The sequence below is a fragment of the Tenrec ecaudatus genome, chromosome 14, assembly GCF_050624435.1.
Source record: "Tenrec ecaudatus isolate mTenEca1 chromosome 14, mTenEca1.hap1, whole genome shotgun sequence".
Classification (NCBI taxonomy): Eukaryota; Metazoa; Chordata; class Mammalia; order Afrosoricida; family Tenrecidae; genus Tenrec; species Tenrec ecaudatus.
Window position 1 is genome coordinate 9,987,425 of NC_134543.1, and position 25,097 is coordinate 10,012,521.

Below are 25,097 nucleotides of genomic sequence, written 5' to 3' on the forward strand. Positions count from 1 at the left end.
GAATTTCAAGTCATTCTAGGTCCATAAGATTTCTCAGTCTTGTTTTTCATACATAAATATATAGACATGTTATTCTGGCCAAAACATATTCAGACCAGCATCTAATCTAGTGTAAACTGAAAAAATAAACCAAGAAACTGGAGGTGGCACCAGGATTAAGGAAAGCTCATTAACAACCTGGAATATGCAGATGATACAACCACGCTTGCTAAAAGTGAAGACAACTCGATGCTCTTACTGATAAAGATAAAAGATTACAGCCTTCAGGATGGATTACAATTCAATATAAAGGAAACAAAAAATTTCACAATAGGACCAACAGACAATACTATAAAAAATCATGAGAAGATCATCAATACTCATGGAACCAACAGGCAAGAAATGAGACAACATGTTGCACAGGGCAAGTCTTCTGCATCAAACCTCTGGAAAGTATTCAAGGACAAAGATGTCGCTTTGAGGACCAAGGTGCACGTGATGCAAGCACTGGTATTTTCCATCACCTCACATGCATGTGAAATCTGGACAATGAGTAAGGGAGATAGAAGAATTGACTTATATGAATTTGAATTAAGGTGTTGGCAAAGAATATTGACTATACCACGGAGTGCCAAAAGAACAAACAAATCTGTCTTGGAAGAAGCACAGCCAGCATTTGTTACATAGAAGCAAGTCTCAAAACATTTTCTTTCTACTTGAGCCCTTGGTATCAGCTCATTTTCAACAATAACAAAAAATCTTTAAATACACTTTTTTCTTTACTTAATAATGGTTTAAAAAAAAGATTACATTGATTTGGTTAAATTCCCAGGCCCATCAACTCTTTAGGCATGGATTAAAAGGCAGGCATCATCTCTTCCTTAAATATGTTAGCTTTGATGAAGTTTATGTTTAGAAATGTACAAATGTGCTCGACACAAAGGATGGATGAGATGGATTGTGATAAGAGTTGTATGAGCCTCCAATGAAATGATTTTTTAAAAGGATTTTTTGTTGTTGTTAAGACTCAGAACCAAAATGAAGTCAGAAGGAGCCAAAACCAGTACTGTCGGGTGGATGCCTAATGCTCTCCTATTGAAACTCTCATAAAATGGCCCTTGTTTGAGGAGTGGAGTGAACAGCAGTGGAGTCACAGTGGAGAAGGATTCTCTGGTGACTTTTTCTGCTAAAGCTTTGGCTAAGTTTATTTAAACACTCTCAAAATAAGCATATGTTACTGTTCGTTGGCACTTTATAAAAAGTCAACAATTTTCTGCGAGTCCGGCCCCAGTCTGAACCATGTGAGGACAGCACTGAAGCTACAGCGATCATAGCACACAGGGGCAAACGAAGAGGGAAGGAGAGAGAGTGGAACGCATCCTGGCCCACCAAGCACCGAGGACAATATTCCTGCTCAGAGCAGACAATGCACAGAGAAGACAACAGGGCCGGCTCCACCACGAGACACAACATCCCTCACTGAACCACAGTGCTACAGAGAACAACACTGGAGACAAAGTGCAGGAATTGTGCCTGATCTGAGCCCATCACACTGGGGTGAAACACTAAGGGCATGCAATAGAGCAGCAAGGGAGCAAAGCAATGAACTCGCTGGGGAATACCAAAAATAGACTTTGGGGACAGTGTGTGGCACCCCAACAGACTCAACTGGAAAATACTCCTAAAGGTCAACAAACAGACCTGGAACTACTTATAGGCTTTTCCTTTTGTGTCACTGGCTTACTTTTTGTTGTTGTTATTTTGTTTGTGTGTTTTGTCTTCCTATGTTGTTTTGTTTGGCTTTGCCTTGCTTTTCTGCTTATTACTGTCTCTGCATGTCTATCTAGATAAGATAGGCATAAACAATCCAGAAGAGAAAACAATGGGACTGATGCTTCTTGGGGGACACAGGAGGGGGGTAGGAGAAAGGAAGAGGGATGTCAACTGACCCAGGGACATGAGAACAACAAGTGAACTAAAATTGATGGAAAGAAGAGTGTAGGATACCTAGTGGGGCTTAATCAAGGGCAATGTAACAAAGAGGAATTACTGAAACTTGAATGAAAGCCAAACATGATAGTGGGACAGAGGAAAGTAAAAGGAAATAGAGGAAAGAACTAGGAGGCAAAGGACATTTATAGGGGTCTACATACAGGCCTGTACATATGTAAATATATTTATATATAACAGTAGGGAAATAAATCTATGTACTTATATTTATATGATAAGTATTAAGGTAGCAGATGAACATTGGGCCTCCACTTAAGTATTCCCTCAATGCAAGAACACTTTGTTCTATCAATCTGACATTCTGTGATGCTCACCTTCTTGATATGATCGCTGAAGACAAATGGGTACATAAGCAAATGTGGTGAAGAAACCTGATAGTGCCTGGCTATCAAAAGATACAATGTCTGTGGTCTTAAAGGCTTAAAAATAAGCAAGCAGCCATCTAGCTGAGAAGCAACAAAGTCCATATGGAAGAAGCACACCAGCATGTGTGATCATGAGGGGTCGATGTGATCAGGCATCAAAGACCCAGAACAAAAAATCATACCAATGTGAATGGGGGGCACAAAGTGGAGACCCAAAGCCCATCTGTACATGACAACTGGACAGTCCCTTACAGAAGGATCACAAGGGAAAGATGAACCATTGGAGAAGGGAAGGAGAAAATGAGGAGCTGATATCAGGGCTCAAGTAGAAAGATAATGTTTTGAAAATGATGATTGCAACATATGTACAAATGTGCTTCACACAATGGATGTATATATGGATTGTGACAAGAGTTGTAAGAGCCCCCAATAAGAGTATTTAATGAAAATAATAATTTATAATTGATCAAGGGTTCATGAGGGAGGGAGGGAGGGAGGGAGGGTAGGGAAGGAAGGGGATAAAGTAAGGAGCTGATACCAAGGGCTCAAGTAGAAAGAAACTGTTTTGAGAATGATGAGGTCAACAAATGTACAAATGTGCTTGACACAATGGATAGATGGATAGATTGTGATGAGTTGTACCAGTCCCCAATAAAATGATTAAATTATATTTTTTAAAAAGAAACAAAAGGAGAGAGGGAAAAAAGAAAATAATGATGGCAACATATGTACAAATGTGGGTGAGACAATGGATATCTATATATATATATATATATGGGTTGTGATAAGAATTGTGAGCCCCCAATAAAATGATTTAATAAAAAAAAAAAAGTCAACAATTTCCTTGCCGTGAGCGACCCAAAACAACGATTGCTGTGACCTTTGCTCTTCTGCTTTGGCTGGACCACCCCCCCTCTTGGGCCATTGCTTTGATTGTGCTTTGTCTGCAGGATCGTATTGAGAAAGGCATGTATCATCTCCTGCTACAGTGCTTCCCAAAAAAGCTTCAGGATCTTGATCCAACTTGTTTAAAATTTCCATTGTAGATTCCAATCTTGTCTGCAGCTGATTGGGCACAACAATTCTGGCATCAATTGAACAGATGCTTTGCTCGTCTTTCGTTTTTCAGCCAGAACTTTGTAGGCTGAACCAATTGAGATGTCTGTGATATTCTTCAGTCCTCTTCAATTAGGGCATGAATAAGATTGATTGTTTTCATCACAAATAGACGTCGATGGTCTGTTGCTGTGGACTTTATCTTGAATATCAATCAGTTCCCCCTTGAAATTAGTTCTCCAGTGAAGGGCATTTATAGAGGTCTAAATAAAGTCTTATAAATATATTTATATATAAGGATGGGGAAATAGATTTGTGTGCATATATTTATAGGTTTAGTATTAAGGTAGCAGATGGACATTGGGCCTCCACTCAAGTACTCCCGCAATGCAAGAATACTTTGTTCTATTAAACTGGCATTCCATGAAGCTCACCTTCCTGACACAATCACTGAAGACAAAGCAGGTACATAAGCAAATGTGGTGAAGAAAGATGGTAGTACCCAGCTATCAAAAGATATAGTGTCTGAGATCTTAAGGGCTTGAAGATAAACAAATGGCTATCTAACTTAGATACCCTCCTGGTATCGCCACTCTCACCACTGGTACTAAAGTGATCATCCACCCTGGAGTCCCTATGTTTCCAGTTCCTATCTGTACCAGTGTACATCCTCTGGTGTAGTCAGATTTTTAAGGTAGAATTGGGATCATGATAGTGGGGGCTAGGGGAGAGCATTTAGGAACTAGAGAAAAGTTGTAGATTTCATTGTGGTTACCCTACACTCTGACTGGCTCATCTCTTCCCCGCAACCCTTCCGACCCTTCTGTAAGGTATGTCCAATTGCCTACAGATGCGCTTTGGGTCTCCACTCTGCACTCCCCCTCATTCACAATGATATGATTTTTTGTTCTGATGATGCCTGATACCTGATAACTTCAATACCTCGTGATCACACAGGCTGGTGTGCTTCCTCCATGTGGGCTTTGTTGCTTTTGAGCTAGACGGCTGCTTGTTTACCTTCAAGCCTTTAAGCCTCCAGACACTATATCTTTTGATAGCCAGGCACCATCAGCTTTCTTCACCACATTTGCTTAAGCACCCATTTGTCTTCAGTGATCGTATCGGGGAGGTGAGCACACAATGATATGCTTTTATTGTTCTTTGATGCCTTATAACTGATCCCTTCAGCACCTTGTGATCACAAGGCTGGTGTGCTTCTTCCATGTGGGCTTTGTTGCTTCTGAGCTAGATGGCCACTTGTTTACCTTCAAGTCTTTAAGATCCTGGATGCTATATCTTTTGATAGCCAGGCACCATCACCTTTCTTCACCACATTTGCTTATGCATCCACTTTGTCTTCAGCAATCGTATTGGGAAGGTAAGCATCATAGAATGCCAGTTTAATAGAACAAAGTATTCTTGCATTGAGGGAGTACTTGAGTGGAGGTCCAATGTCCATCTGCTACCTTAATATTAAACCTATACATATATGTACACAGATCTATTTCCCCATCATCATATATAAATATATTTATATATGTACATGCCTTTATTTAGACCTCTCTACATGCCCTTTTCCTCCTAGCTCTTTCCTCTATTTCCTTTTACTTTCCTCTTGTCCAGCTATCAATATTCAGCCGTTTGTCTTATAACTACATTATGCCTAAGTTCCCAGTCTTTTCAGTGGCATTATATGGGTCACACTTTGTTGTTGTTAGGTGCCACCAGTTTGTTCTGACAACAGATTCAAACACCAACTGATCTTGCACCATCTTCCCAAGCTTTTCCAGGTTGAAGTCCCTTATTGCAGCCATCTCCTGGAGTGCCTTCCCTTTTTTGATGACTGTCTCCCAAGCATGATGTTTTTTCCAGCAACTCGTCCCTCCTGAAAACATGTCCAAAGCACGTCAGGGAGTCTCACAAGCCTCCCTTTCAAGAAACATTCTGACTGTAGTTCTTCCCGGGCAGATTTGTTTGTCCTTCTGGCAGTCTATATTCAATATGCTTTGCCACATCATAATTCAAGTGCATCAATTCTTCAGCATCTTCTTTGCTCGTCGTGCAGATTTTGCATCCATGAGGCAATTGAAATACCCAGGCTCGGGTCAGGGACACCTTAGTCCTCAAAGTGACATCTTTGCTTTTGAACGCTTAAAAGAGTTCTTTTGCAGCAGCAGATTTTCCCCATGAATTGCTTCTATGAGAATTGCTTGTGTATCCAAGTAAAATAAAGTCATTAACAACAATATTTTCTCCATTTATCATGATGGTTCCAATGTGATTCTTTTGGTTCCAATGTGATTCTAATGGTTCCAATGTGATTCTTTCCTCTATGTTGAAATATAATCCATACTGAAAACTGTTTTTTATCTTCATCACTAAGTGCTTCATCAGTAAGCTTTCTGTCCCTTCAGCCAACAAGGTTGTCTCATCACAGGTTGTTAATGAGCTTTACTCCAGTCCTGGGGCCGGCCACATTCTTCTTCAGATAATCCGGCTAGCAGATGATTTGCTTGGCACACAGATGAAACATGGTGAAACAATACAACTATAACACAATTTTTTTCCTGGTTTTAATCCACACAGTATCTCCCTGTTATGTCTGAATGACTGTCTCTTCATTTATGTCAAGTACCACATAAGCACCATTAGGTCTCCTGGAATTCCCATTCTTCACACTGTCATCAATAAATTATTATGATCCACACAATTCAATGCCTTTGAAAAGTCAATAAAACACTAGTAGGCATCTATCTGATATGCTCTGCATTCAGCCAAGATCCTTCCGATATCAGCGGGGATAGCCTTTGTTCCATGTCATCTTCTGGAGCTAGCTTGAATTTCTGGAACTTCCTCGCTGTTGTACTGCTATACCCATTTTGAACTAACTTCAACAAAAATTTACTTCTGTGTGATATTAAGGGCATTGTTCATTAATTTCCCTTCTGTTGGGTCACCTATCTTTGGATAAGGGCACATCTAGAGATCTCTTTCGGTTGGTTGGCCAAATAGCGGTCTTCCAAAGTCTTGGCACGGACTGAGTGAGAGTCTTTCCGTGTTGTAGCCATTTGTTGAAACATCTCAAATTGGTATTTCATCAGTTCTAGAGTCCTTTTCCCATCAATATCTTCGCTGCAACTTGAACTTCTTTCAGTACTATGGGCTCTGAAGCACATGCTATATCCCCTGAAATGGATGAATGTCAACCAGTCATTTTTGGTCGTGTCTCTCAATATTCCTTCCACCTTCTTTACACTGGGTCACTTTACATGGAACAACACTTTTTACTTTGACATTTTCTCTACAGGTCCCAAGAGAGCATACTGCTCTCCACTGATGTCACAGAGAACCCCTTCTGAAGCCTCAGTAAGTAGAGAAAAACAAAAACAAACAGTGTTCTCATTTGTTCTTATAACAAAAAGAAAGAAAAGGGAGATGGGAAATGATCCCCAAACCATTCTACTCAGAAATCTGGTATTTTTCCAATCCAGAGTTTGGCATCAGTGGTAATCAAAGATATGCTCTAGGTCAAAGATATACTCTAGGCAAGGCAGCTATGTTAACAGGGAGCAATGCCTTGGGCTAGGCAATTGTTTTTAAATCGCATATCCTAGAGTCATGAAAAGCTTAGCAACAGGGATTATTAGTATGCTATCCCTTTTCAAAGCATGCTCCGTGATCTTGCTTCATCCTTGAATATCCATGATCGTCCTGTCTCTATATTCCCAGACAATTATGCTCCCAACCAGAAAAGGACTGCAGCATCTCATTGGTTTCTCTCCCTCAGAGAACAGCTAACCATATACAATGTCTCAATGGTTATAAGAGCTTCTCACCAACAATTAAATTCCAGTGGTCTGGCAGTGCCGAGATCAACTATAAGAACACAGAGGAGCACCCTTTCTTTTAAAAGTGGCGGGGGGTGGGAGGAGGTTAGATGATGCAAGCAGATCATGTTGAGAAAAATGTAAACATCTGGAGACTGTTGTTTTCATCTGTAAGTGGGGAGATTCATAATTGAGATGCTTAAATTATGTGCTAAACACTGTCGCTTTCCTAAAAAAAAAATACAGCCTAAGAACACTCACACACTGCTGACAGAGGATTAAATTGGTGAAATCACTTGGGAAAACAGTTTGATAGTCTCTATTAACCTGGACAGATATATCTGCTATGGCTCAACAACTCGCCTTCCTGAAGACACCTAGAACACACACACACACACACACGTATGTACCAAAAACATGCAGAAGAATGTTCATAGCAGCATTATAATAGCCAGAAACCAGAAGCAAACCAAATGCTCATCAGCAGTAGACCAGCTATAGACTTGTCATATGATGGAATGGCTATTGGGCCATGAAGGATTATGAATGAATCTCATTTTTTTAATTGTTGAGTGTAAAAAAATTACATGCAAAAGATTTTGGTCCCCTGTATGTAGACTTTAAAATCAGGCAAAGGAATCTATGATGTTAGAAATCAGGCAGGGGAAGGCTAACAGAATTATGGTCTCTTTTTAATCTGGATTTTGATGTCACTTGTGACAATTCAACAAACTATTATACTTCTGATTTGTACCCATTTCTGCATATGCTGTACTTTAGAACATTTACTTTACAAAACAAAGAAAGCAAATATATGCTTTGTCTTTTAACTGTGATTACTGATTCACTCACTTTTTTCTAGTATCGACGATGTTAAAAGACAAGGAGCAGATTGTACAGATCCAAAACTACACTTTCAGTTTGCTTTATGAGCACCTTTACAAGATCATTCAGCTTCACAGAAACTTCAACTCAAAACCGAAAATCCATTTCAGGAGCTAACCTACAGAAGAGAAGATTCTGACTTGTGATCAGCAGTCCGCACCCAAAGGAGAGGCTGTGGCCCTCCATCAAAAAGATGGGCAGATTTTATTTACTTTTTATATTTAAAGGGAAATATTCAGGGTATGTATTATCTTGATGATTTCCCACTTAATGTGTTTGGATTACTAACGAACCATCTCCCACTTCCATATACAAAAGATTGAGAAGGCACTGCCTGCATGCACTCCAGGCAACCTGGAGGTACAGTGGTGAAAGCACTCAGAAGGTAGCTGCTGCTTTGTCTGGGGGAGAAAGAAGTGGCAGGCTGCTTCTGGAGAGGTCTGCAGCCTTGGTAACCCTGTGGGGAGGTTCTACTCGGCTACGTGGGGTCTCTGAGCTGGCACTAACTCAACACCAGTGAGTTTGGGGCACATTACGCAGGTAAACTAGGCAAGCAATACTGTCCACTTGAAAGCCCCTCTCTTCCTTTCAGACACACACACACACACACACACACACACACACCCCTCACTGAAACATTACTAAAACACAGAAGCACAGTTGTGTAAAATCCACAACAGCAAGAACAGTATAGGAATATACAATGTATTTTTCTTATTATTAAATACTTTTATTGGGGGCTCTTCCATCTCTTATCTCAATCCATATATTCATCCAACAAGATCTTAAAATCAAGTGCATATGAAAGAGTTTTTCCACCCTGCTTTTCAATTTTGGACAGCAAAAAAGATCGGCATTTTAAAACACAAAACAATTGCAAACAAAGAAGCCTTTCCGGGCACTAATCGCTACAGCTCTTCCTCGCTGCCTCGCTGCCTGGTGGTACGTGCAAGAAGAGGAGCCCCAGAGTGCTCAGGTGGGATAAGCAATAACCACCGTTCATGGCCAAAAATCCAAACCTACTGCCAGCAGGGAGATTTCGACTCATCTCGACCCCATAAAGAGATTCTGTGGCTCTGTAAATCATTCGGTGGATGGACAGCCTGATCTTTCTCCTGCAGAGCAGTTTTGTGTATTTCCCATTTGGGCTGCAGAAATCCCACCCTGTGGTGTCACTAGGGGGTGCACTTACTCTTACAAAAGGGAAGGGAGGAGCAAGAACAGATGCAGATGCTCCTGAAGAGAGAGGCACTTAGCAGGCTGTCCCTGGGTGGCAACGTGCAAATAGTTTGTAAATTCACTGCAAAGGAGTCACTTCTGACTCACAGCCACCTTACAGGCCAGGGTAGAACTCCCCAGTGGGTTTCTAAGACTGTAGCTTTTTACTGGAGTAGAAAGCCTCATCTTTCCCTGGAGGAGTAGCTGGGCCACTCCTCGTTTGTAAAAGAAGCAACATAAAAGGGAGGTGCATTAAGCAATCGCCATATTTAACACACAGTGGAAATAGCCAATAGCACTTAAAGTCATTTAGTTAGAGAAGTTAAATCTGTGAAAAGGATCAATACTAAGGCTGGCACTATCACTCTATTAAAAAAATACTGATAATTTTTTAGGATTCTGCGTTTCCAAATGCGCACAATTCACAAGGGCAGTTGGGGGAGAGCCTTATAAAGCATGCAAGGCTGCAGCTGGGCCAGGTAAACAGTGGACAGGTGTGAAGGATAGGATTCCAGGATGAGGAAGAGCAGAGTTTAGAATAAGCCTGTGGATGCTGCTGGAGACAAATAGTGAAAGTACGAGAGACTGTTAAAAGGACAAACCATCTGTCTGGGAAGAAATATTGCCAGAGTGCGCCTTAGAGGCAAGGGTGGCAAGGCCTTGTCTTTCTTTCTTGGGAGAGACTAATCCCTGGAGAAGGACTTCGTGCTTGGTCAGCAAACAACAACAAAAAAAAAAACAACAGGAAGGCTCTGGACAAGAGGGATGGCCACAGGCTGCAGGGATGGGCTCAGGCATAGGAACAATTGCAAGGATGGTGCAGGAACACGCGAGTGCTTCCTTCTGTGGTGCGCAGGGTCACGGTGGGTCAGACCCACCCCAGCAACCACAACAATGTGTGTATCTGTGAAATGGTGAGCCGGGAACAGCAAGACCGCTTTGGAAAGAAATGGAAACACCCAAGGAGTCACCAACTAGTGACTAGGTACACAAAATGTGGTATATCTTGTCAGTGAAATATTACCCGGTTGTAAAAATGAATGAAGTACTGGCACATTCTGGTACCACCTGGATGAACCTTAAATCCATTATGGTATGTGAAAGCAGCCTCTCGCCAAAGGCCACATCCTGGATGGTTCCATTTACATGGAATGCCCAAGCTGGGCACATCCAGAGAGCCAGAAAGTAGACTGACTAAGGGTTCCCAGAGGCTGGGTGGAAATTGGAGGTAGGGGAAGAAATGCAGAGAAATGGATAATGAGTCTGGGTTCTTCTCTCTAGGGGTGATAAAAATATACTCGTTGATTGTTGTGGTAATTTCACAACTGTGTGTGTTAGTGGATACAAAATCCACAAACCTGCACACTGTAAAGGGGTGAACTATATGAATTATAGCTCAAATGAAGCCGTGAAAGATGGTGATGGGCTGACAGAGCAACCGGTCCAGCTTAAAGCAGTCAATTATGGAGGGTTCTGATTGCAGGGCCGGAGATTCTGGAGTTTCTCTGCCCAGCAGTTAAGAGATCTCACTGCCATATAGACAATTCTGACTCATAGTGACCCAAGACTGCAAATCTTTGTGGGAGTAGAAAGCCTCCTCTTTCTCCCGAGGAATGACTGGTGGTTTCAAACTGCTGACCTTGAGGTTAGCAGCCCAACTCAGAACTCATTCCACCACCCCATGGCCATGGAGTCCATGGTGACCCATAGCAACCCTGTAAGGCAGGAGAGAACCCTGTGAGTTTCTCCCTGTTAATTCTTTACAGAAGAAGAAAGCCCTGTTTTTCTCTTAATTAAGAGATACGATCTGATATATAAGGTTTACTTATGAAAGCATAGCACGCACAGTTAGGACTCTTCTCCAAGATCATTACTCATGTGTCTCATGCACATCGCTAAAATACATGCCAAAATCAGAGAGGAGAGCGAGAACAGGGAAGAGCTGCTCAGATGCGATTTTGACTAAGCCCCAAACTGACTATTAGGAAACTTGCTTTGCTTTTGTGCTAAATGCCACAGATGGGCATCTCAGCATCTATGCAAAATTACGCATTCATCTGTGTCAGAAAGCTTCAGATACGCTCATCTTCTAAGCTTCTTTATGAAAATAGCACTACTAATTGACCTGTCACATTTCAAGGCAAGATAACGACCAGTGTAATGTGCTTGTCACTGGAGGGCAGGGTTCTGCATATAAAGCTTTTGGGGGTACTGGATTCATGAGTCCATTGCCTTCATCAACAGACCGTATTTCCTATTGATGCCTACACACTGAACCGTGAATTCCAATTTAACATAATCTTCCAAAGTAGTTGTCAAGATGTCAAAGTAGAGGAAAGCTTAGGAACCAAAAGGGACATGCAAAAGAGCAGAAAGCCAAACAACAAACAAATGGGAGGAGGGGGGACCTGACTTCACTACGGAGGGTAAGGTCACTCAAAAATAACCCTGAAAAATCATGAAAAGGGGGACAAACAAACAACTAGGCCCCAGCTTTAGGTTCTGTAAATCCAACTCAAAAATCCCCACTGTCCTCTAGTCAATCCTGACCCTTATCAACCCTCCAGAACACAGTAGAACTGCTCCCCAGGGTTTCCAAGGCTGTCAATCATGAAGGAGCTAGCAGAGCTTCTAGGTGGGTTTAGTTAGCAGCCTGTCAGTTAGCAACCCAATGCCTAACCAACTGTGCCACCTGGGTTCCCTTTGTACAACGACAGCATTGGGAAAGACGAATGAAATGAAAACAGAGAAGAGGAGGAAGAGATGAGATTTGAAACAAGAAAGTACAATGCACGAGAACAGATGTGGAGGCTTTTGCAGTGGACAAGTTTGGGACCAAGACCACCTCCTGGGTCGAGGGGAAGAAAGGACCTTTCTAACAGGTTTGGCAGCCTCCGGGCAGGAGCTGGACGAGTGGTGAAACCCCACTTTCCCCCAGGAGGTGGTGAGATGGTCAGAATACAAAAGAAGAGCTCAGTCAGAGAACCCAGACACAACCAACCCAGTGTCCGACGTCCCAGTCACCTTGCAAACCTCCCTTTGGGCAGCAGAGATCCAAGAAACTAAAGGCGACACCAGATCTCTTTTCAAACGCTCCTCTAAGACTGAGTGGGGCCGCCTATCTCTGTAGGGGCTTTGTGAGTTCCAGAACTGGAAGAAACAAGGCTTTTTGTCTGAGAAACAAAGAAGCAAGGAAGACGACTTGGTTCACTAGCACACCAAGAGAGCAAAGTAGAAAGCAGATGCACTCTGCTAAAGCAGCAACTTTGTGAAGGACACCTGAACAAGGTGTCTGCTGTCAAAAGGAAGTAGAGCAAGCATCTCCCTTTCCTGAGTGTAAGCCAGCCTTTAAACTATTTAGTAGAAAGTGATCTGGAGGCCTTAACTGCAGGCTGAATATGAAAGGAAATGTATCCAAACTGGCCTCCGTTGTAAAACAGGAGGGGGGGGGGGGGGAGACAGGTGCCACCAACTGGTTTGCCATTTGCACATGCTCACTGGTGAGAAGTGAAGTCCTTCAAAGATAGGGCCACAGTCCCCAAGTGGGTTCAAAGTTGGACAAGTCTCTAGAACACTGAACGCACAAACTATGCCCTCACCTACAGAGCTTGCTTTTTAACACACAGGTAGAAATGATGAAAGTTTGTTACTGTAGATCACCAAAAAAAAATAAAAAGGAGTAACATCAGCAATACCCCAGGATCCAGAAATACTCTGAGGGAATGAATGACCTAAAATATGTCTGCTGAGATTCTGAAGCGGAAGAACAGAAACTCAAAATGCCAAGAGTAGGCTAGAAACTAATTAAGAAAATGGAAGCCATAGAGAGCCATTTTGTTGTTGCTTTTGTTCAGTTTTACAGAAACATCCGATGACTAACACGAACTGGAATCATGATCCACAAACAAGGAAGGGGAACAAGCAAGTTGCCAACATCTGAAGCTGGCAAAGTTGCCCCAAGCTGAGGAGGCAAGGATCCCATATATGGATCTTGGGAGGTAGATGACAACTCAAAGTCACCAAAATATGATTCTGAAAAATAAAAGCAATAATGAAGACAACTTCATGTCAGAAGGGGCAAAGCGCTGCACACATTGGGTAGGGGGCAGGAGAGGATTACAACAAACAGGCGTGGCCACCAACTGCCGTTTCCTGAGTATTTCCAGAGCTGTGCTCAGTAATGGTCCCTGCATCATCAGCCTTCAGGAGGCGAAACCCATAGCCATACAATTTAAAACCCACTTCTGAGGAATCTTGTACATATCTGCAGTGATCATTTGCCTCAGGCAATTCCGTAGAGCTTGTGAGATAGTTTGAAGCCTAAATGAGATGAGGTGCAATTAAAAACGAAAACCAGAAGAAGTCTCTCTGGCAAAATGATAAAGCTCGTAGTGCAAAAGTAATATACATAGAATACCCTGAGCAGCAGCAAATTCCAGTGCTACCATATTTCAGGATGTTTCTATAGTTAATGGCATATAATGCTCATATTTCTATAATGAGCTTCAAATTAGTCATTGGTTCCTCACTGAGTTCTCTGTGAGAACAACCAAAGTAAATATAGATATTAAATAATATGTTAAATATTATATATGTGTATGTATATGAGTTTCAGCTCAAGCCATTAGTCATTTCTGCACCCCGTTCCCCCTCCTCCAAGCACTCATCTATAAGCCATGTCTCTTATTTGATCTCAGGTCTCAAATTCCTCAGTCCCCACCTAAAGCCAATTTATTTACAACAGATGTAAGTGCTTCCCATGCAGAAGCCGCTCTGAACAGAACCTTAAGAGGTCCTTCCAGAAAGCACTTGGCAAAACTGCCCGAAAGAGTGGCGACTTCACAAAAAGAAGTTAGGAAATACCTGAGCAGATAAACAGCTCGGTCAATATCGCTGAGGTCTTCATCAACTGTCAGCCTTTCAATTTCCTCTGGAGTCTGTCAAGCATAAAACACGGATTATGCGCGCGGACACACACACACACACACACACACACCCCGTGGGTCTAGCCCACTGCCAACGACCCCCTCCGTTCTCACCAAAGAGAACGTTTCCTGAGGCAGCAATATCAGGGAAGATTAAGCCAGGGTCCGAGGACACTAGGAGACCTGGACTGAGCGTGTCCCTTAATTGTTGGGCTTGGTTGAGTTCGTTTAGGGTTTGTAGTAGTGCTTTCTTAGTTGTTACTGCGGTTTGGGGGCGTGGGGGGAGGGGGGCTGTTTGTACTCTTCTTCCAGTTTCTAGAAGGCAGCTTGAGCATCACGTTCTGACTTCGGGCCGGTGGCGAAAGCCGGCGTCATGTGCGTGATATAAAGTAAATGCACACTTTCTTTCCGTCAGCCAAAGCTGTCTCTCCAGAACGTTCCAGCCCCGGGGGATGGAGACTGCAAAGGAGTGGGGGCAGGAGAGGGGGGGACCCCCACGGGGTGGGGGCAGTTCAAGGGGCGAGCGAGGTGCGGTGGGGTGGGCGTCCTGTGACCCAGAGGGGCCAGCAGCGAAGTCCAGGGCTTCCGAGGCTGGAGGAAGATGACTCTGCGGGGTGGGGAGCAGGTGGGGGTGGGGAGCAAACCGAAGGGGGTGCTTCCTAGTGGGTGGGAGGCAGGGTCCCGGCTGGGTCAGAAGACCGCATCCTGGAGGGGCTTCGGGGAAACGGATGGGCGGGCGCTCAGGGCCCCCTCCCAAAAGAGCTTTCAAGATCAGGACCAGGACTACTCTGGGAGGTGGCTGCAGGCCGGGGGCACTGAGGGGCCAGCGGGACCCCAGGGGGCTCTGGCAGGGACCAACGGGGTGACGGAGGACGGGCTCCCGCGTCGCCCGGAGGGGTCGTCCGGCTGTGCTGTCTGAGGGTCGCGGTGGGGGGACGGTGGGAGGGGGACTCCTGGCGCCCGCGGCCGTTCCTGGGGGCGGACAGGCCGGGGTCCACGGCCAGCTCCGCAGTAGCCCCTCAGGCCCGTCGCTCTCGAAGGAGCCTGACGGGGAGATCGGGTCGTGACCAGGGGACTCCCCGGGCGCAGTATGGAGAAAGGCCCGGGGGCACTGTCCAGGGGACCCCGAAGAGCAGCGTCCGTGGGGCCCTAGGGCGCAGCGTCGGGGCAGAGGGGTGGGGGATCCCGGAGTGAAGTGACGGGGACAGGACGCAGAGGGTCCCGGGACCCAGCCAGGACCCGGGGGGCGCCCAGCGGGACTCTCCTCCCCGGGGCGCACCTTGAGGCTCCGGCGGACCGGCCTCTCGATGATGGTGAGTTCCTGCAGGTCCTCCATGTAGCCGAACAGGCTGTTCTGACTGAAATCCATCGCGGCTGCGGCGGGCAGCGGCGGATGCATGGACCGCCGGGCCCCCTCACCGCCCGGGCCCGAGCGGCCCCGGGATGCCGAACGCGCGCAGCCCCGCGGCCGCCCACCAGCAGCACTTTCTCCCGCTCTCTACGGCGGGAGCGGAGCGCGAGGAGAACCGCTGGCGGGAGAAGGAACACCGCCGGCCGAGGGGGCGGGCCGGGCCGGGCGGGGGCGGGCCGAGGGGGCGTGGAGGGGCGGGGCAAGCCACAACGCCCGCCTTGGCCCCGCCCCCTCCGTGGCGCGCGCGCACGGTCCGGACGCAACGGCCGCGCAACGTCTCCGCGGCCACCTCCGCCCTCTGTGCCCGCTTGTCTCCACCTACCTCTCCCTTTAGCCCGCCCCTGGCCGACCGAGCTCCACCCCTCTGCGCATGCGTAGATCTCTCCACCTCCCAGCCGGCGGGAGTGGATTGGGGGCGGGGACAGGGACGGGGATGCTGAACCAATGAGAGAGAAGTAGTGGAGAGGGAGGTGGGCTAGGCGCTCACCGCCCTTCTAACCTGCAGTTAGCTGTTAATAACTTGAACCAGCAGGCTGCGGATGCAGAGACTACCCAAGTGCAGCCCTTGCCCAGCGGAGGGACAAATGAGCAATTATAGTTTGTGCTGGCCCGGGTGTTGGGGGCGGGGTGTATAGGAATGCAGTTCAGAGACAGCTCACTTTAGGGAGGCAGCATTCAAAAGAGGCCTCTCCTGGGAAGAGACAGACTGAACCTTTAAAGATCCATCAGGCTTCCGCAGAAAGAAGAGGCCACTGGAGGCCCAGGAATGCTCAGGGCCAAGGCTCAGAGGGGTGAGAACGTTTGGCATGAGAAATACACTCAGTTCAGGGTAGAGTTTGGGAGGTGGGGGGACCGGGTTCTTGACTGTTTGGGTGAAAGAGGAAAGCAAATGCTTTATGCACAAAGTCCCTGCTCCTGGCAGCCCTTTGAGTGGCTTGCACTTGAAATCTTGGAAGTGTGAGATTTTCTGGATCTTCAGGGGCTGGAGTCTTCTTGTCAGTCTCATCAACTGTCATACCCTCCCCACACATACTCCTCTACCCCCACATGCATCCTCTCATGCTAAATAAATATTCCTTGGGGAATACTAATGTTTTTGTTTCTGTGTCACATTTTGAATGCACATGAATGCATGAATGGTATTGCGCTGAAGAATTCACTGTTTTTAAAAGAAAAATGGTTTAGGAGTCTGCTCGTGTGGTTAGGAACCCTGGTGGTGTTGTGGGTATGCCTTGGGCTGCTAACCACAAGGTCAGCCGTTCGAATCTACCCAGAGAGAAGACAGATCTTTCTATTCGAATAAAGACTTTAAAAGTCTTGGACACTCACTGGGCAGTTCCACCCTGCCCAATAGGGTCACCATGAGATTTAAACCAAGAGTTCATGAATTCTGTTCCCTAATAGTATCAGATTTGTGTCTGATGAATTTGACTTACTCTCATTTTACTCTGTGAATCATTGGTTAATGTGTTCTGCAAATGGGCTAGACTACAAAAAACAATCCACTGCCATCGCGCTGATTCCCATTCACAGTGAACCTGTAGAGAGGGTTTCTGAGACTGAATCTTTATAGAGACAAAGTCCCCTCGTTCTCCTTGGGAGCAGCTGGGGAGTTTGAACTGCCACCCTTGGCAGTCCAACACCTAACCCACAGTGCCACCAAGAAACCCTTTATGAACCTATGAGCAGAAGAGATGGCTTGTAAAGTCTTCACTTGCTGGGTTTCACTCTTCCTCTTGGCTCTCCCAGATGACTTTACCAGTTTACACTCATGGTAGTGGAATGTGAAGGGAGGGAGACTCCTGTTTCTGACACTGATATGCTATCATTTGGCCTTTAAGTCTATTACTCCATAAAGCATAATTACAATTAGCTTTCTCGTTTCTATTTCTTTGGTGTAGTGGTTATACATTGGGCTGCAACCCACACGGTCAGCAGTTCAAAACCACCCATACTTCTGCTTTCTACTCCTATCCACAGTGACGGTCTCAGAAGCTCACACAGGGTCAATATGAGTCAGCATTGACTCAATGGCAGCCAGTTTGGTTTGGGACTTTATTTCTTCGAAAATTGGTGATGTCACTATTGTTCAACATGCCAATATTCTTCTTCTGTGAATTACCTATTATTTGTCTGGTGTTTTTTTTTGTCTTTGTCTGAATGAAGATGTTTCTAATATAGCTAAAACAGGAATTCCTTGTCTGGGATTGTAGCCATCCCCCGTCTTTCATGCATCCGGTTCATTTGGCTTTCTGATGCCCTACAAGCAAGAGAAGATCCTTAATGCTGATGTCACCAAATGCATCTAATTTCAACCTTGTGGAGTGTGCTTTGGGGTCTTGCTTTAGAATCTTTCACATACACCCCACCCCCAGGTCCCCAAAATAATGTCCTACATGGTCTTCTATTTGGCTTTTCATTTCGTCTCTCATAGGTCATCATCCACCAGGAGGTATGCATCCACCATGTACACAGGTAGTCTCCGACTGATCGTGTTCTATGATTATGAAGAACCACACTCAGGACCACCTGGATGTGTTTGTTTGTCTTTTACTGAATACCTTCTCATTAGCCATGTGTATTCCATGTGTATTACAGGGTCGCAGGACATAATTGGATGATGTTATCATACATCAGCTCTCAAAGACGAAGAACAGATTTTTCAAGATCCTGGTAATAAAAGGCAATATTATGAACCGAGATTACAATATTTTAATGAGATATTGGGTTTACATAGAAACTGACTTTCGACAGACTCCTCGGATGGGACCTCCTTGTGAATTGGGACTGTCCGTTCAATGAGAGTAAGACTGTGGTTTTCTTTTCTCCTCGCAGGGGATCGGTTTCCCCAGCAGCAGTCACCCCCAAATCCACTGTTCACCCATCCATGGGTGGTGGCATATCTGTTGCAGTCCCACAGGCACATGTCTGTTTCTGGGCACCTATTGCTTTTCTCCTGATCTGAATGTTGGCCTGTGCCAGCACGGCTCTGGTTTCCAGTGCTCTGACTTGGTTCTATGTCCCACACGCCGGTTCATCTCTTTTGCAACAGTGTCTATGCCTTTCAAAGTGAACACAGTGTGTGGTGACCCCACCGCTGAGTGCCAAGCTTTCGGACCCCTAGTCCACTAAAGAAGGGGAAGCAGTGGTTCACTGGCAGAATCCCCACCTTTCCGAACCCACACACCTCCAGTGCAGTCACCACCACCACCACCACCGGTCTGTCCCTGGAGGCTTGCTTATGGCTATGGAGATTTTACCAGAGCAGAAAGGCCCGGCGCTCCACATCTGAAAATCAGCTGATGAAAGCCCAATGGGTCACTATGGTTCAATGTAGAACCCATCACTAGGGAGGGTGCAGGACCAGTTTTGCCTTCTGTTGTACCTGGGGTCACCATGATCAGGAGAGGACTGGTCGGTAGTGAGCAGAGTGAGCAAGAGTTCCTTCAGTGTGTAGTCTGGGTACATTAGAGAAACAAATCCACCAAAACTCATGTATATAAGGAAGAGTTTTATATAAAGGTTAAGTGCACATCAAAATAACACCCCAACCCAGTGCTGCCCAAGCCCACAAGTCCAACATTAACCCATATGTCTGACACCAATCCACAAAGTCCTCCTCCATCTCACAGAAGACACGCTATGATGCCGACTGCAGGAGGAAAGCCAAGTCAGTGAACGTGTAAGCATCTAAGAGCTGGCAGGGGTCTCCACACGGCTGCTCCAGCACCCAGGGCTGCATCAGGATAGGCTCATGTGGCTTCTCCTCAGGGATGTCTTGCAGGAAATGAGCTTTGCCAGCTGAAGCAGGGAACTGGCTAAGGCAACTGTCCCCTGGTCCAACCATCAGAAAGCAAGAGACCCGAGAACTAGAAAGGCGAGGCTCACTGAGCCATTTATCCCTCTGCTCTTCAATTAACCCCATATGTGTTTATCGGCCAGGTTCACTCAGGAAGAGTGAATGAGAAATGGAAAGGGGTAGGAGGAAGGGGGTGGGGGAGGAAAACTCTCAGGATTAGGATGGAGTAGAAACAGAGAGACAGGGGATGTGGTTTTCCTTAGCCGATACCTGGTGGCTTCCTTTTCTGTCGATTTCTGAAGTTCTCTTCCGTTCCCCCTTCTTTGTAACGGACATCACACATTCTGGCTGAGAAGCATTGTACTCGGATTTTAGAGCAGCGTCATGGGAATCGGGGAGAAAAATGGGACTTTCTACTCCTCTGAAGAGTGACGGACTCAGAAACTGATAGGAGCAGTTCTGCCCTGTCCTATAGGGTTGCCAGGCATTGGCATGACTCCGTGGCAGGGCGCTTGTAGTTTATCACTGTCATCTGGGGTTGATGACGTTCCTAGGGATGGTGTGCCCAGGCAGAGCTTTGGGGTTGGTGCACTGGGGAAGGAGCCGATGATGGGAAAGCATGAGTTTGATACCGGGGATCTGTAACTAATATTGTTGCCACCCTGTGCTGGACGGATTCCTGCCCAGCCTGGCTGCCAGGAAACCTGAGGCCTAGCCCTGGCTGGGCCAATGGCATAGGGTGTCAGCTGGCATAACTCCGGGTCCTGTGTTCCTTCTCTGAACCAGCTGTCCCTAGGCCTTCAGACAGGTTCCCAGACATGCGTCTGCTTTCCGTTTCCCCAGGAGCACCCAGCTCTGGGAGGCTTTGTCCACTGCACCACCCAGGCACCTTGTCAGCAACAGGATGATGGTGGTTTGTTGTGGCAGCAAAAGGCGACTGAGACCGTGCTCTATGATAAGTGTGCTTCTGTTTTAGTTATTCCGTTTTACACAGGTCACCATGAGTCTGAACCGATGGGACGGCTCTTAACAATAAAAACAACAGCACACAATCAATTTCAGGTGAGTCAAAGGCTGGAATGTGGAAGAAACCATGTTCAAACTTTTGGAAGAAAATATGGGAGGCTTTTTCTATACCACCTAACTAGGGAAAATGTTCTTTAACAAAAATCATAAGGTATGAAAAGAAAAAACAAAAAAGGGGTCAGTCAGATCTTTAAAACGAAGAACTTGTTTTCATCGAAAGACACCACCCAAAGCTGCGATGTAGGCAAACCATTAGATTGAGAGAATCACAGCAAATTCACCAGATGAAGGTGTTTGTCCAGAATCAATAAGACACCACCTAAAGAGAGCAGTGGACGAAAGCATTAAGATGGACTTCTGAGTTGGCTTGCACAGCTCAAGGGGTTGAGATCTCAGCCACCCAAAGCTCCTTCTATGCCTTCCTTGGTTTTTTGAGTAGGTGGCAGGGGTTCACAACTGCCTTTGGGGCTCCAGCTGCAGCCCCAAATGCGCCGCCCAATTCAGCAGCCACTCCCTGTAGCTCTCTTCTCCTGAGCTAGGGTCTTGATGAACTAGCCCTGGCGCCCAGTGGCTCTTCCATGTTAGACTATCGGAAGCTGGGAGCACAGAGCAGGGAGCACTAAATAACATCAGAAGAACTTCCTTCTACCACCCTGGTTCAGGGTGCTGTTATTGCTGACCTGGGCAAAGCCCCACTGCTGCTTTTTCTCTCCTGAAGTTGTTCCCCACAAGCCAGAGGGCTTCTTCTAACACAAACAGCCAGATCTAATTGCCTGATGCTCTAAATCAGGGTTTCTCAACCCCACAGCTATTGACATCAGTTGCCAGAAAAGTGTTTGATTGATTGAGGGTAGGGAGAATGCTGCTTTTTGCATTGTGGGACGCCCTGAAAGATCTCTGGCCTCTGTTATTGCTGTTGTCAGGTGCCACCTAGTCAGATCCAACTTATAGTGACTCTATGTTCAATAGAGCAAACGCTGTCCAGTCCTACATCGTCCTGGTAGATGTTGCTATGTTGGAGCCCATTGCTGCGTCCATTGCACCATTCCATCTTGTGGAGGATCTTCCTGTACCCACAGTACCACAGTCCTCACTTTACCCGACTCAGTTATGACAGCCTAAAATGACTGCAGACCTTGCCAAATGTCCACTGGGGACAACGCGTCCCCTGCCCCAACCTGCCCTCTCCTGCTGAGCAACCCAGTGCTATTGATTGAATTGTGTTCAGGTGTTTTGTAGATTTTTAACCACTGTGCTTGTTATAAAGGAGCCCTGGTGCATGGTGGTCATGCAAGGTCTGCAGTTCAAAACCACCAAGTGCTCTGTGGGAGAAAGATGGGGCTCTTGCTACTCTGATTAAAAAGTTACAGTCTCAGAAACCCACAGGGGCAGTTCTACTCTGACCTACAGGGTCACTTTGAGTCAGGATTGATCCAAGAGCAGTGAGTTTTGGGTGGTGCTTGTGAGAGAAATGACACCAGAGAGCACGTGAGAGCATTCTGCAAGGCCAGTGCCTTTCTCTTTGCAAATACCTTCTTTCAACAGCATAAATGTCAATCATGTCCATGGTCTTCCCCACAGACAATATGTGCATGTATGGAAAGAGACATGGAAACATCCAGAATCAATTAGAACTGAGCCTGGAATGGTTGGAGAACAAAATACCAATTGCCCATATGCAAGTTCTCGTTGAAGTTGAAGAAAATTAAAACAAGTCCCCAAAAGCCAAAGTATGACGTTGAGTATATCTGACCTGCATTTGGAAACCATCTCAAGCATGGAGTTGACACAAAACACGGATGATTGCAGACCAAACAAGCTGTGAGATGATATCAAGCACATCAGACATGGGGAAAGCATCAGGTCATTAAGACAGGGACGAAAGGAAAGACCAAATGAGGCGTCAGAAGAGACTCTGAACTTGCTTTTGAAGGTAAAGGAGCAATAAGAAACAGAAAAAATGATGACGTTAACAAGCTCAACAGAAGATCTTGAAGGGCAGCTTGAAAACTCAAAATATTCTTATCGCATGTGCAAGGACTTCGGATGAGGATACCAAAAGGTAAGGGCACTCTTGCCATTGCTCAAGTTGAAAAACTGAGGGAAAAGTTCAAGCCTAAGGTAAACAAGCGGACATCTAGCTCAGAAGCAGCAAAGCCCACATGGAAGAAGCACACCAGCTTGTGCGATAACGAGGTGTCGAAACGATCAGGTATTAGGCATCATCAGTACAAAAAATCCTATCATTGTGAATGAGATGGGGAATGTGGAGTGGAGACCCAAAGCCCATCTGTGGGCAACTGGACATCCCCTTACAGAAGAATCGCGGGGAGGAGATTAGCCAGTCAGGGTGCAGTGTAGTAATGATGTAATAAACAACTTTCTTCTAGTTCTTAAATGCTTCCTCCACCCCGCCCCCACTATCATGATCCCAATTCTACCTTACAAATCTGGGTAGACCAGAGGATGTACTCTGGTACAGATAAGAGTTGGAAACACAGGGTAACCAGGACAGATGATCTCTCCAGGATCAGTGGTGGAGAGTGGCAATACCAAGAGGGTGGAGGGAAGGTGGGGTAGAACGGAGGACCCGATTACAAGGATCTACATGTAACCTCCTCCCTGGGGGATGGACAACAGAAAAGTGGGTGAAGGGAGACATCCGGCAGTGTAAGATATGACAAAATAATAATAATTTATAAGTTATCAAATGTTCATAAAGGAGCAGGGAGGAAGGAGTAAAATGAGGAGCTGATACCAAGGGCTCAAGAAGAAAGCAAATGTTTTGAGAATGATGATGGGCAACAAATGTACAAATGTGCTTGACACAATGGGTGTATGTATAGATTGTGATAAGAGTTGTACAAGCCCCCAATAAAATGATTTTTTAAGAGAGAAAAAGAAAATGTTCAAGCCTGGATTTTTGGTGCTAAAAGAATCTATAGCTTAAAAAATATTGAATGACCCAATAATCATCAAAATGATATGGAAGGAATACACGGAGCTGCTTTACAAAAATAATTAGTCGACACTCAACCACTTCAGAAAGCGGCACATGATGCTTGAATTGATGGTATTGAAAGATGTCCAAGTTGCAATGAAAGCATTAGCTAAAAGGCAGCCTCCGGGAACTGACAGAATGCCAACTGAGATGTTTGAAGAAACAGATGCAGTGCTGGAAGCACTCAGTCATCTTTGCCAACACATTTGGAAGAAAGCTACCTAACCAACCACCTGGAAGAGATCCATATGCACGCTCATTCCAAAGACAGATTATGGTGCCTTAATTAATGTTCTCTGTTTCACTACTCTGCTTCATCTCCCTGGGTTCTAATACCAGTTGCGATGGCTACACAGAAACAGACAAAATGTGTGATTAAAAGGGTTCTAGAGGATGTTTACAAGTTGTAATGCCAATGAGATGTCCTCAGGGTGGTTGTTTGCCAGGATATGTTCCAAAATTTCAGGTCTGTTAATAAATGCCCAGAGGAGCATATCACTCCATAGTCTCAACACAAAGGCATTCCTCTCCATGGATCAGCAAGCCCAACTTCCTCACTCCAGTAAACCTCAACCCCAAGGCATTCAGCACTACTTCCATGGGCCAGCCAATCCAAGTTGCCAATAAGTGCCCAGAGGCACCCCACTCCGCAAGCCAACTTCTGAACAAAAGGACTCCATTTGCTCTGTGGGTTGGAAAGCCCATGCCTCTGTTCCACACTCTGGCTTCTGGTTCTGCTGCTGCCCCTCTGATGTTATAACTGTCTTCTGGATCTAGGAGGTTCACTGCAAGGGGATCTTGGGCTTAGAGGACATGCTCCACTCTTGTTCTTGCTGGACCTCCCTCTTCCTCCTTCTCATGGGGCTTGTTTTATCCATAGCATAATGGCACCTGAGGAACTCCTGTTCACAGTAACTCACAGTGAATTTTATGAGTATCTTCCCCCGCCTTCTTACCAGACCCATGCAAAGAAAGGTCGTTTGGTGGGAGTTAGAGACTTTGACTAGAAAATCCATGTTAAATTATTCACTGCTCCTGCACAGGTGATCCAATAGAATTCAGAAATCATTAAACAGCATCATTACTATCACATACAAGTAATGTTTTGCTAAAGATAATTCAAAACCAACTGCAGCGGTAAATCCACAGAGAAGCACTAGAAATTCAAACCAGATTCAGAACAAGGGGTACCACTGCTGATGTCAGATGGATCTTGGCTGAAAGCAGATAATATCAGAAAGATGTTTATCTGTGTGTTATTGACCATGAAAAAAAACCATTCCATTGTGAGCATCCTAACAAGCTGTAGATAATATTGTGAAGAATGGGAATTACAGAGCACACCATTGTGCTCGTGGAGAACCTGCACATGGCACAAGAATGAGTTTTTCAAACAAGGGGATACGGTGTGGTTCAAAGTCAGGAAAAAGGTGCACCTGCTCTGTGTCTTTTCTCCATTCTTAGTCCGTCTGTACGTTGGGTAAATAATCTGATAGCTGGACTACAGGCAAAAGGTCATGGCATCCGGGATTGGAGAAGACTCATTAACAACCTGCAATATGCCCATGAGACAAACTTGCTTACCAAACATGAAG

General features: G+C 45.4%; 1 protein-coding gene across 2 annotated transcripts in view; it reads right to left on the reverse strand.

Moving 5' to 3' along the window:
- PPP4R4 (protein phosphatase 4 regulatory subunit 4) overlaps positions 1-15,729 on the reverse strand; it is a 120,898-nt gene extending 105,169 nt beyond the window's left edge. For both annotated transcript variants that reach the window (XM_075530763.1, XM_075530764.1), the window contains exons 1-2: positions 15,545-15,729; positions 14,204-14,277 (exon numbers count right to left, since the gene is read on the reverse strand). In XM_075530763.1, the coding sequence (XP_075386878.1) occupies positions 14,204-14,277; positions 15,545-15,664 (194 nt within the window). In that variant the 5' untranslated portion in view covers positions 15,665-15,729. The remainder of the gene's footprint in view (positions 1-14,203; positions 14,278-15,544) is intronic.
- Between the last annotated feature and the right edge of the window lie 9,368 nt (positions 15,730-25,097).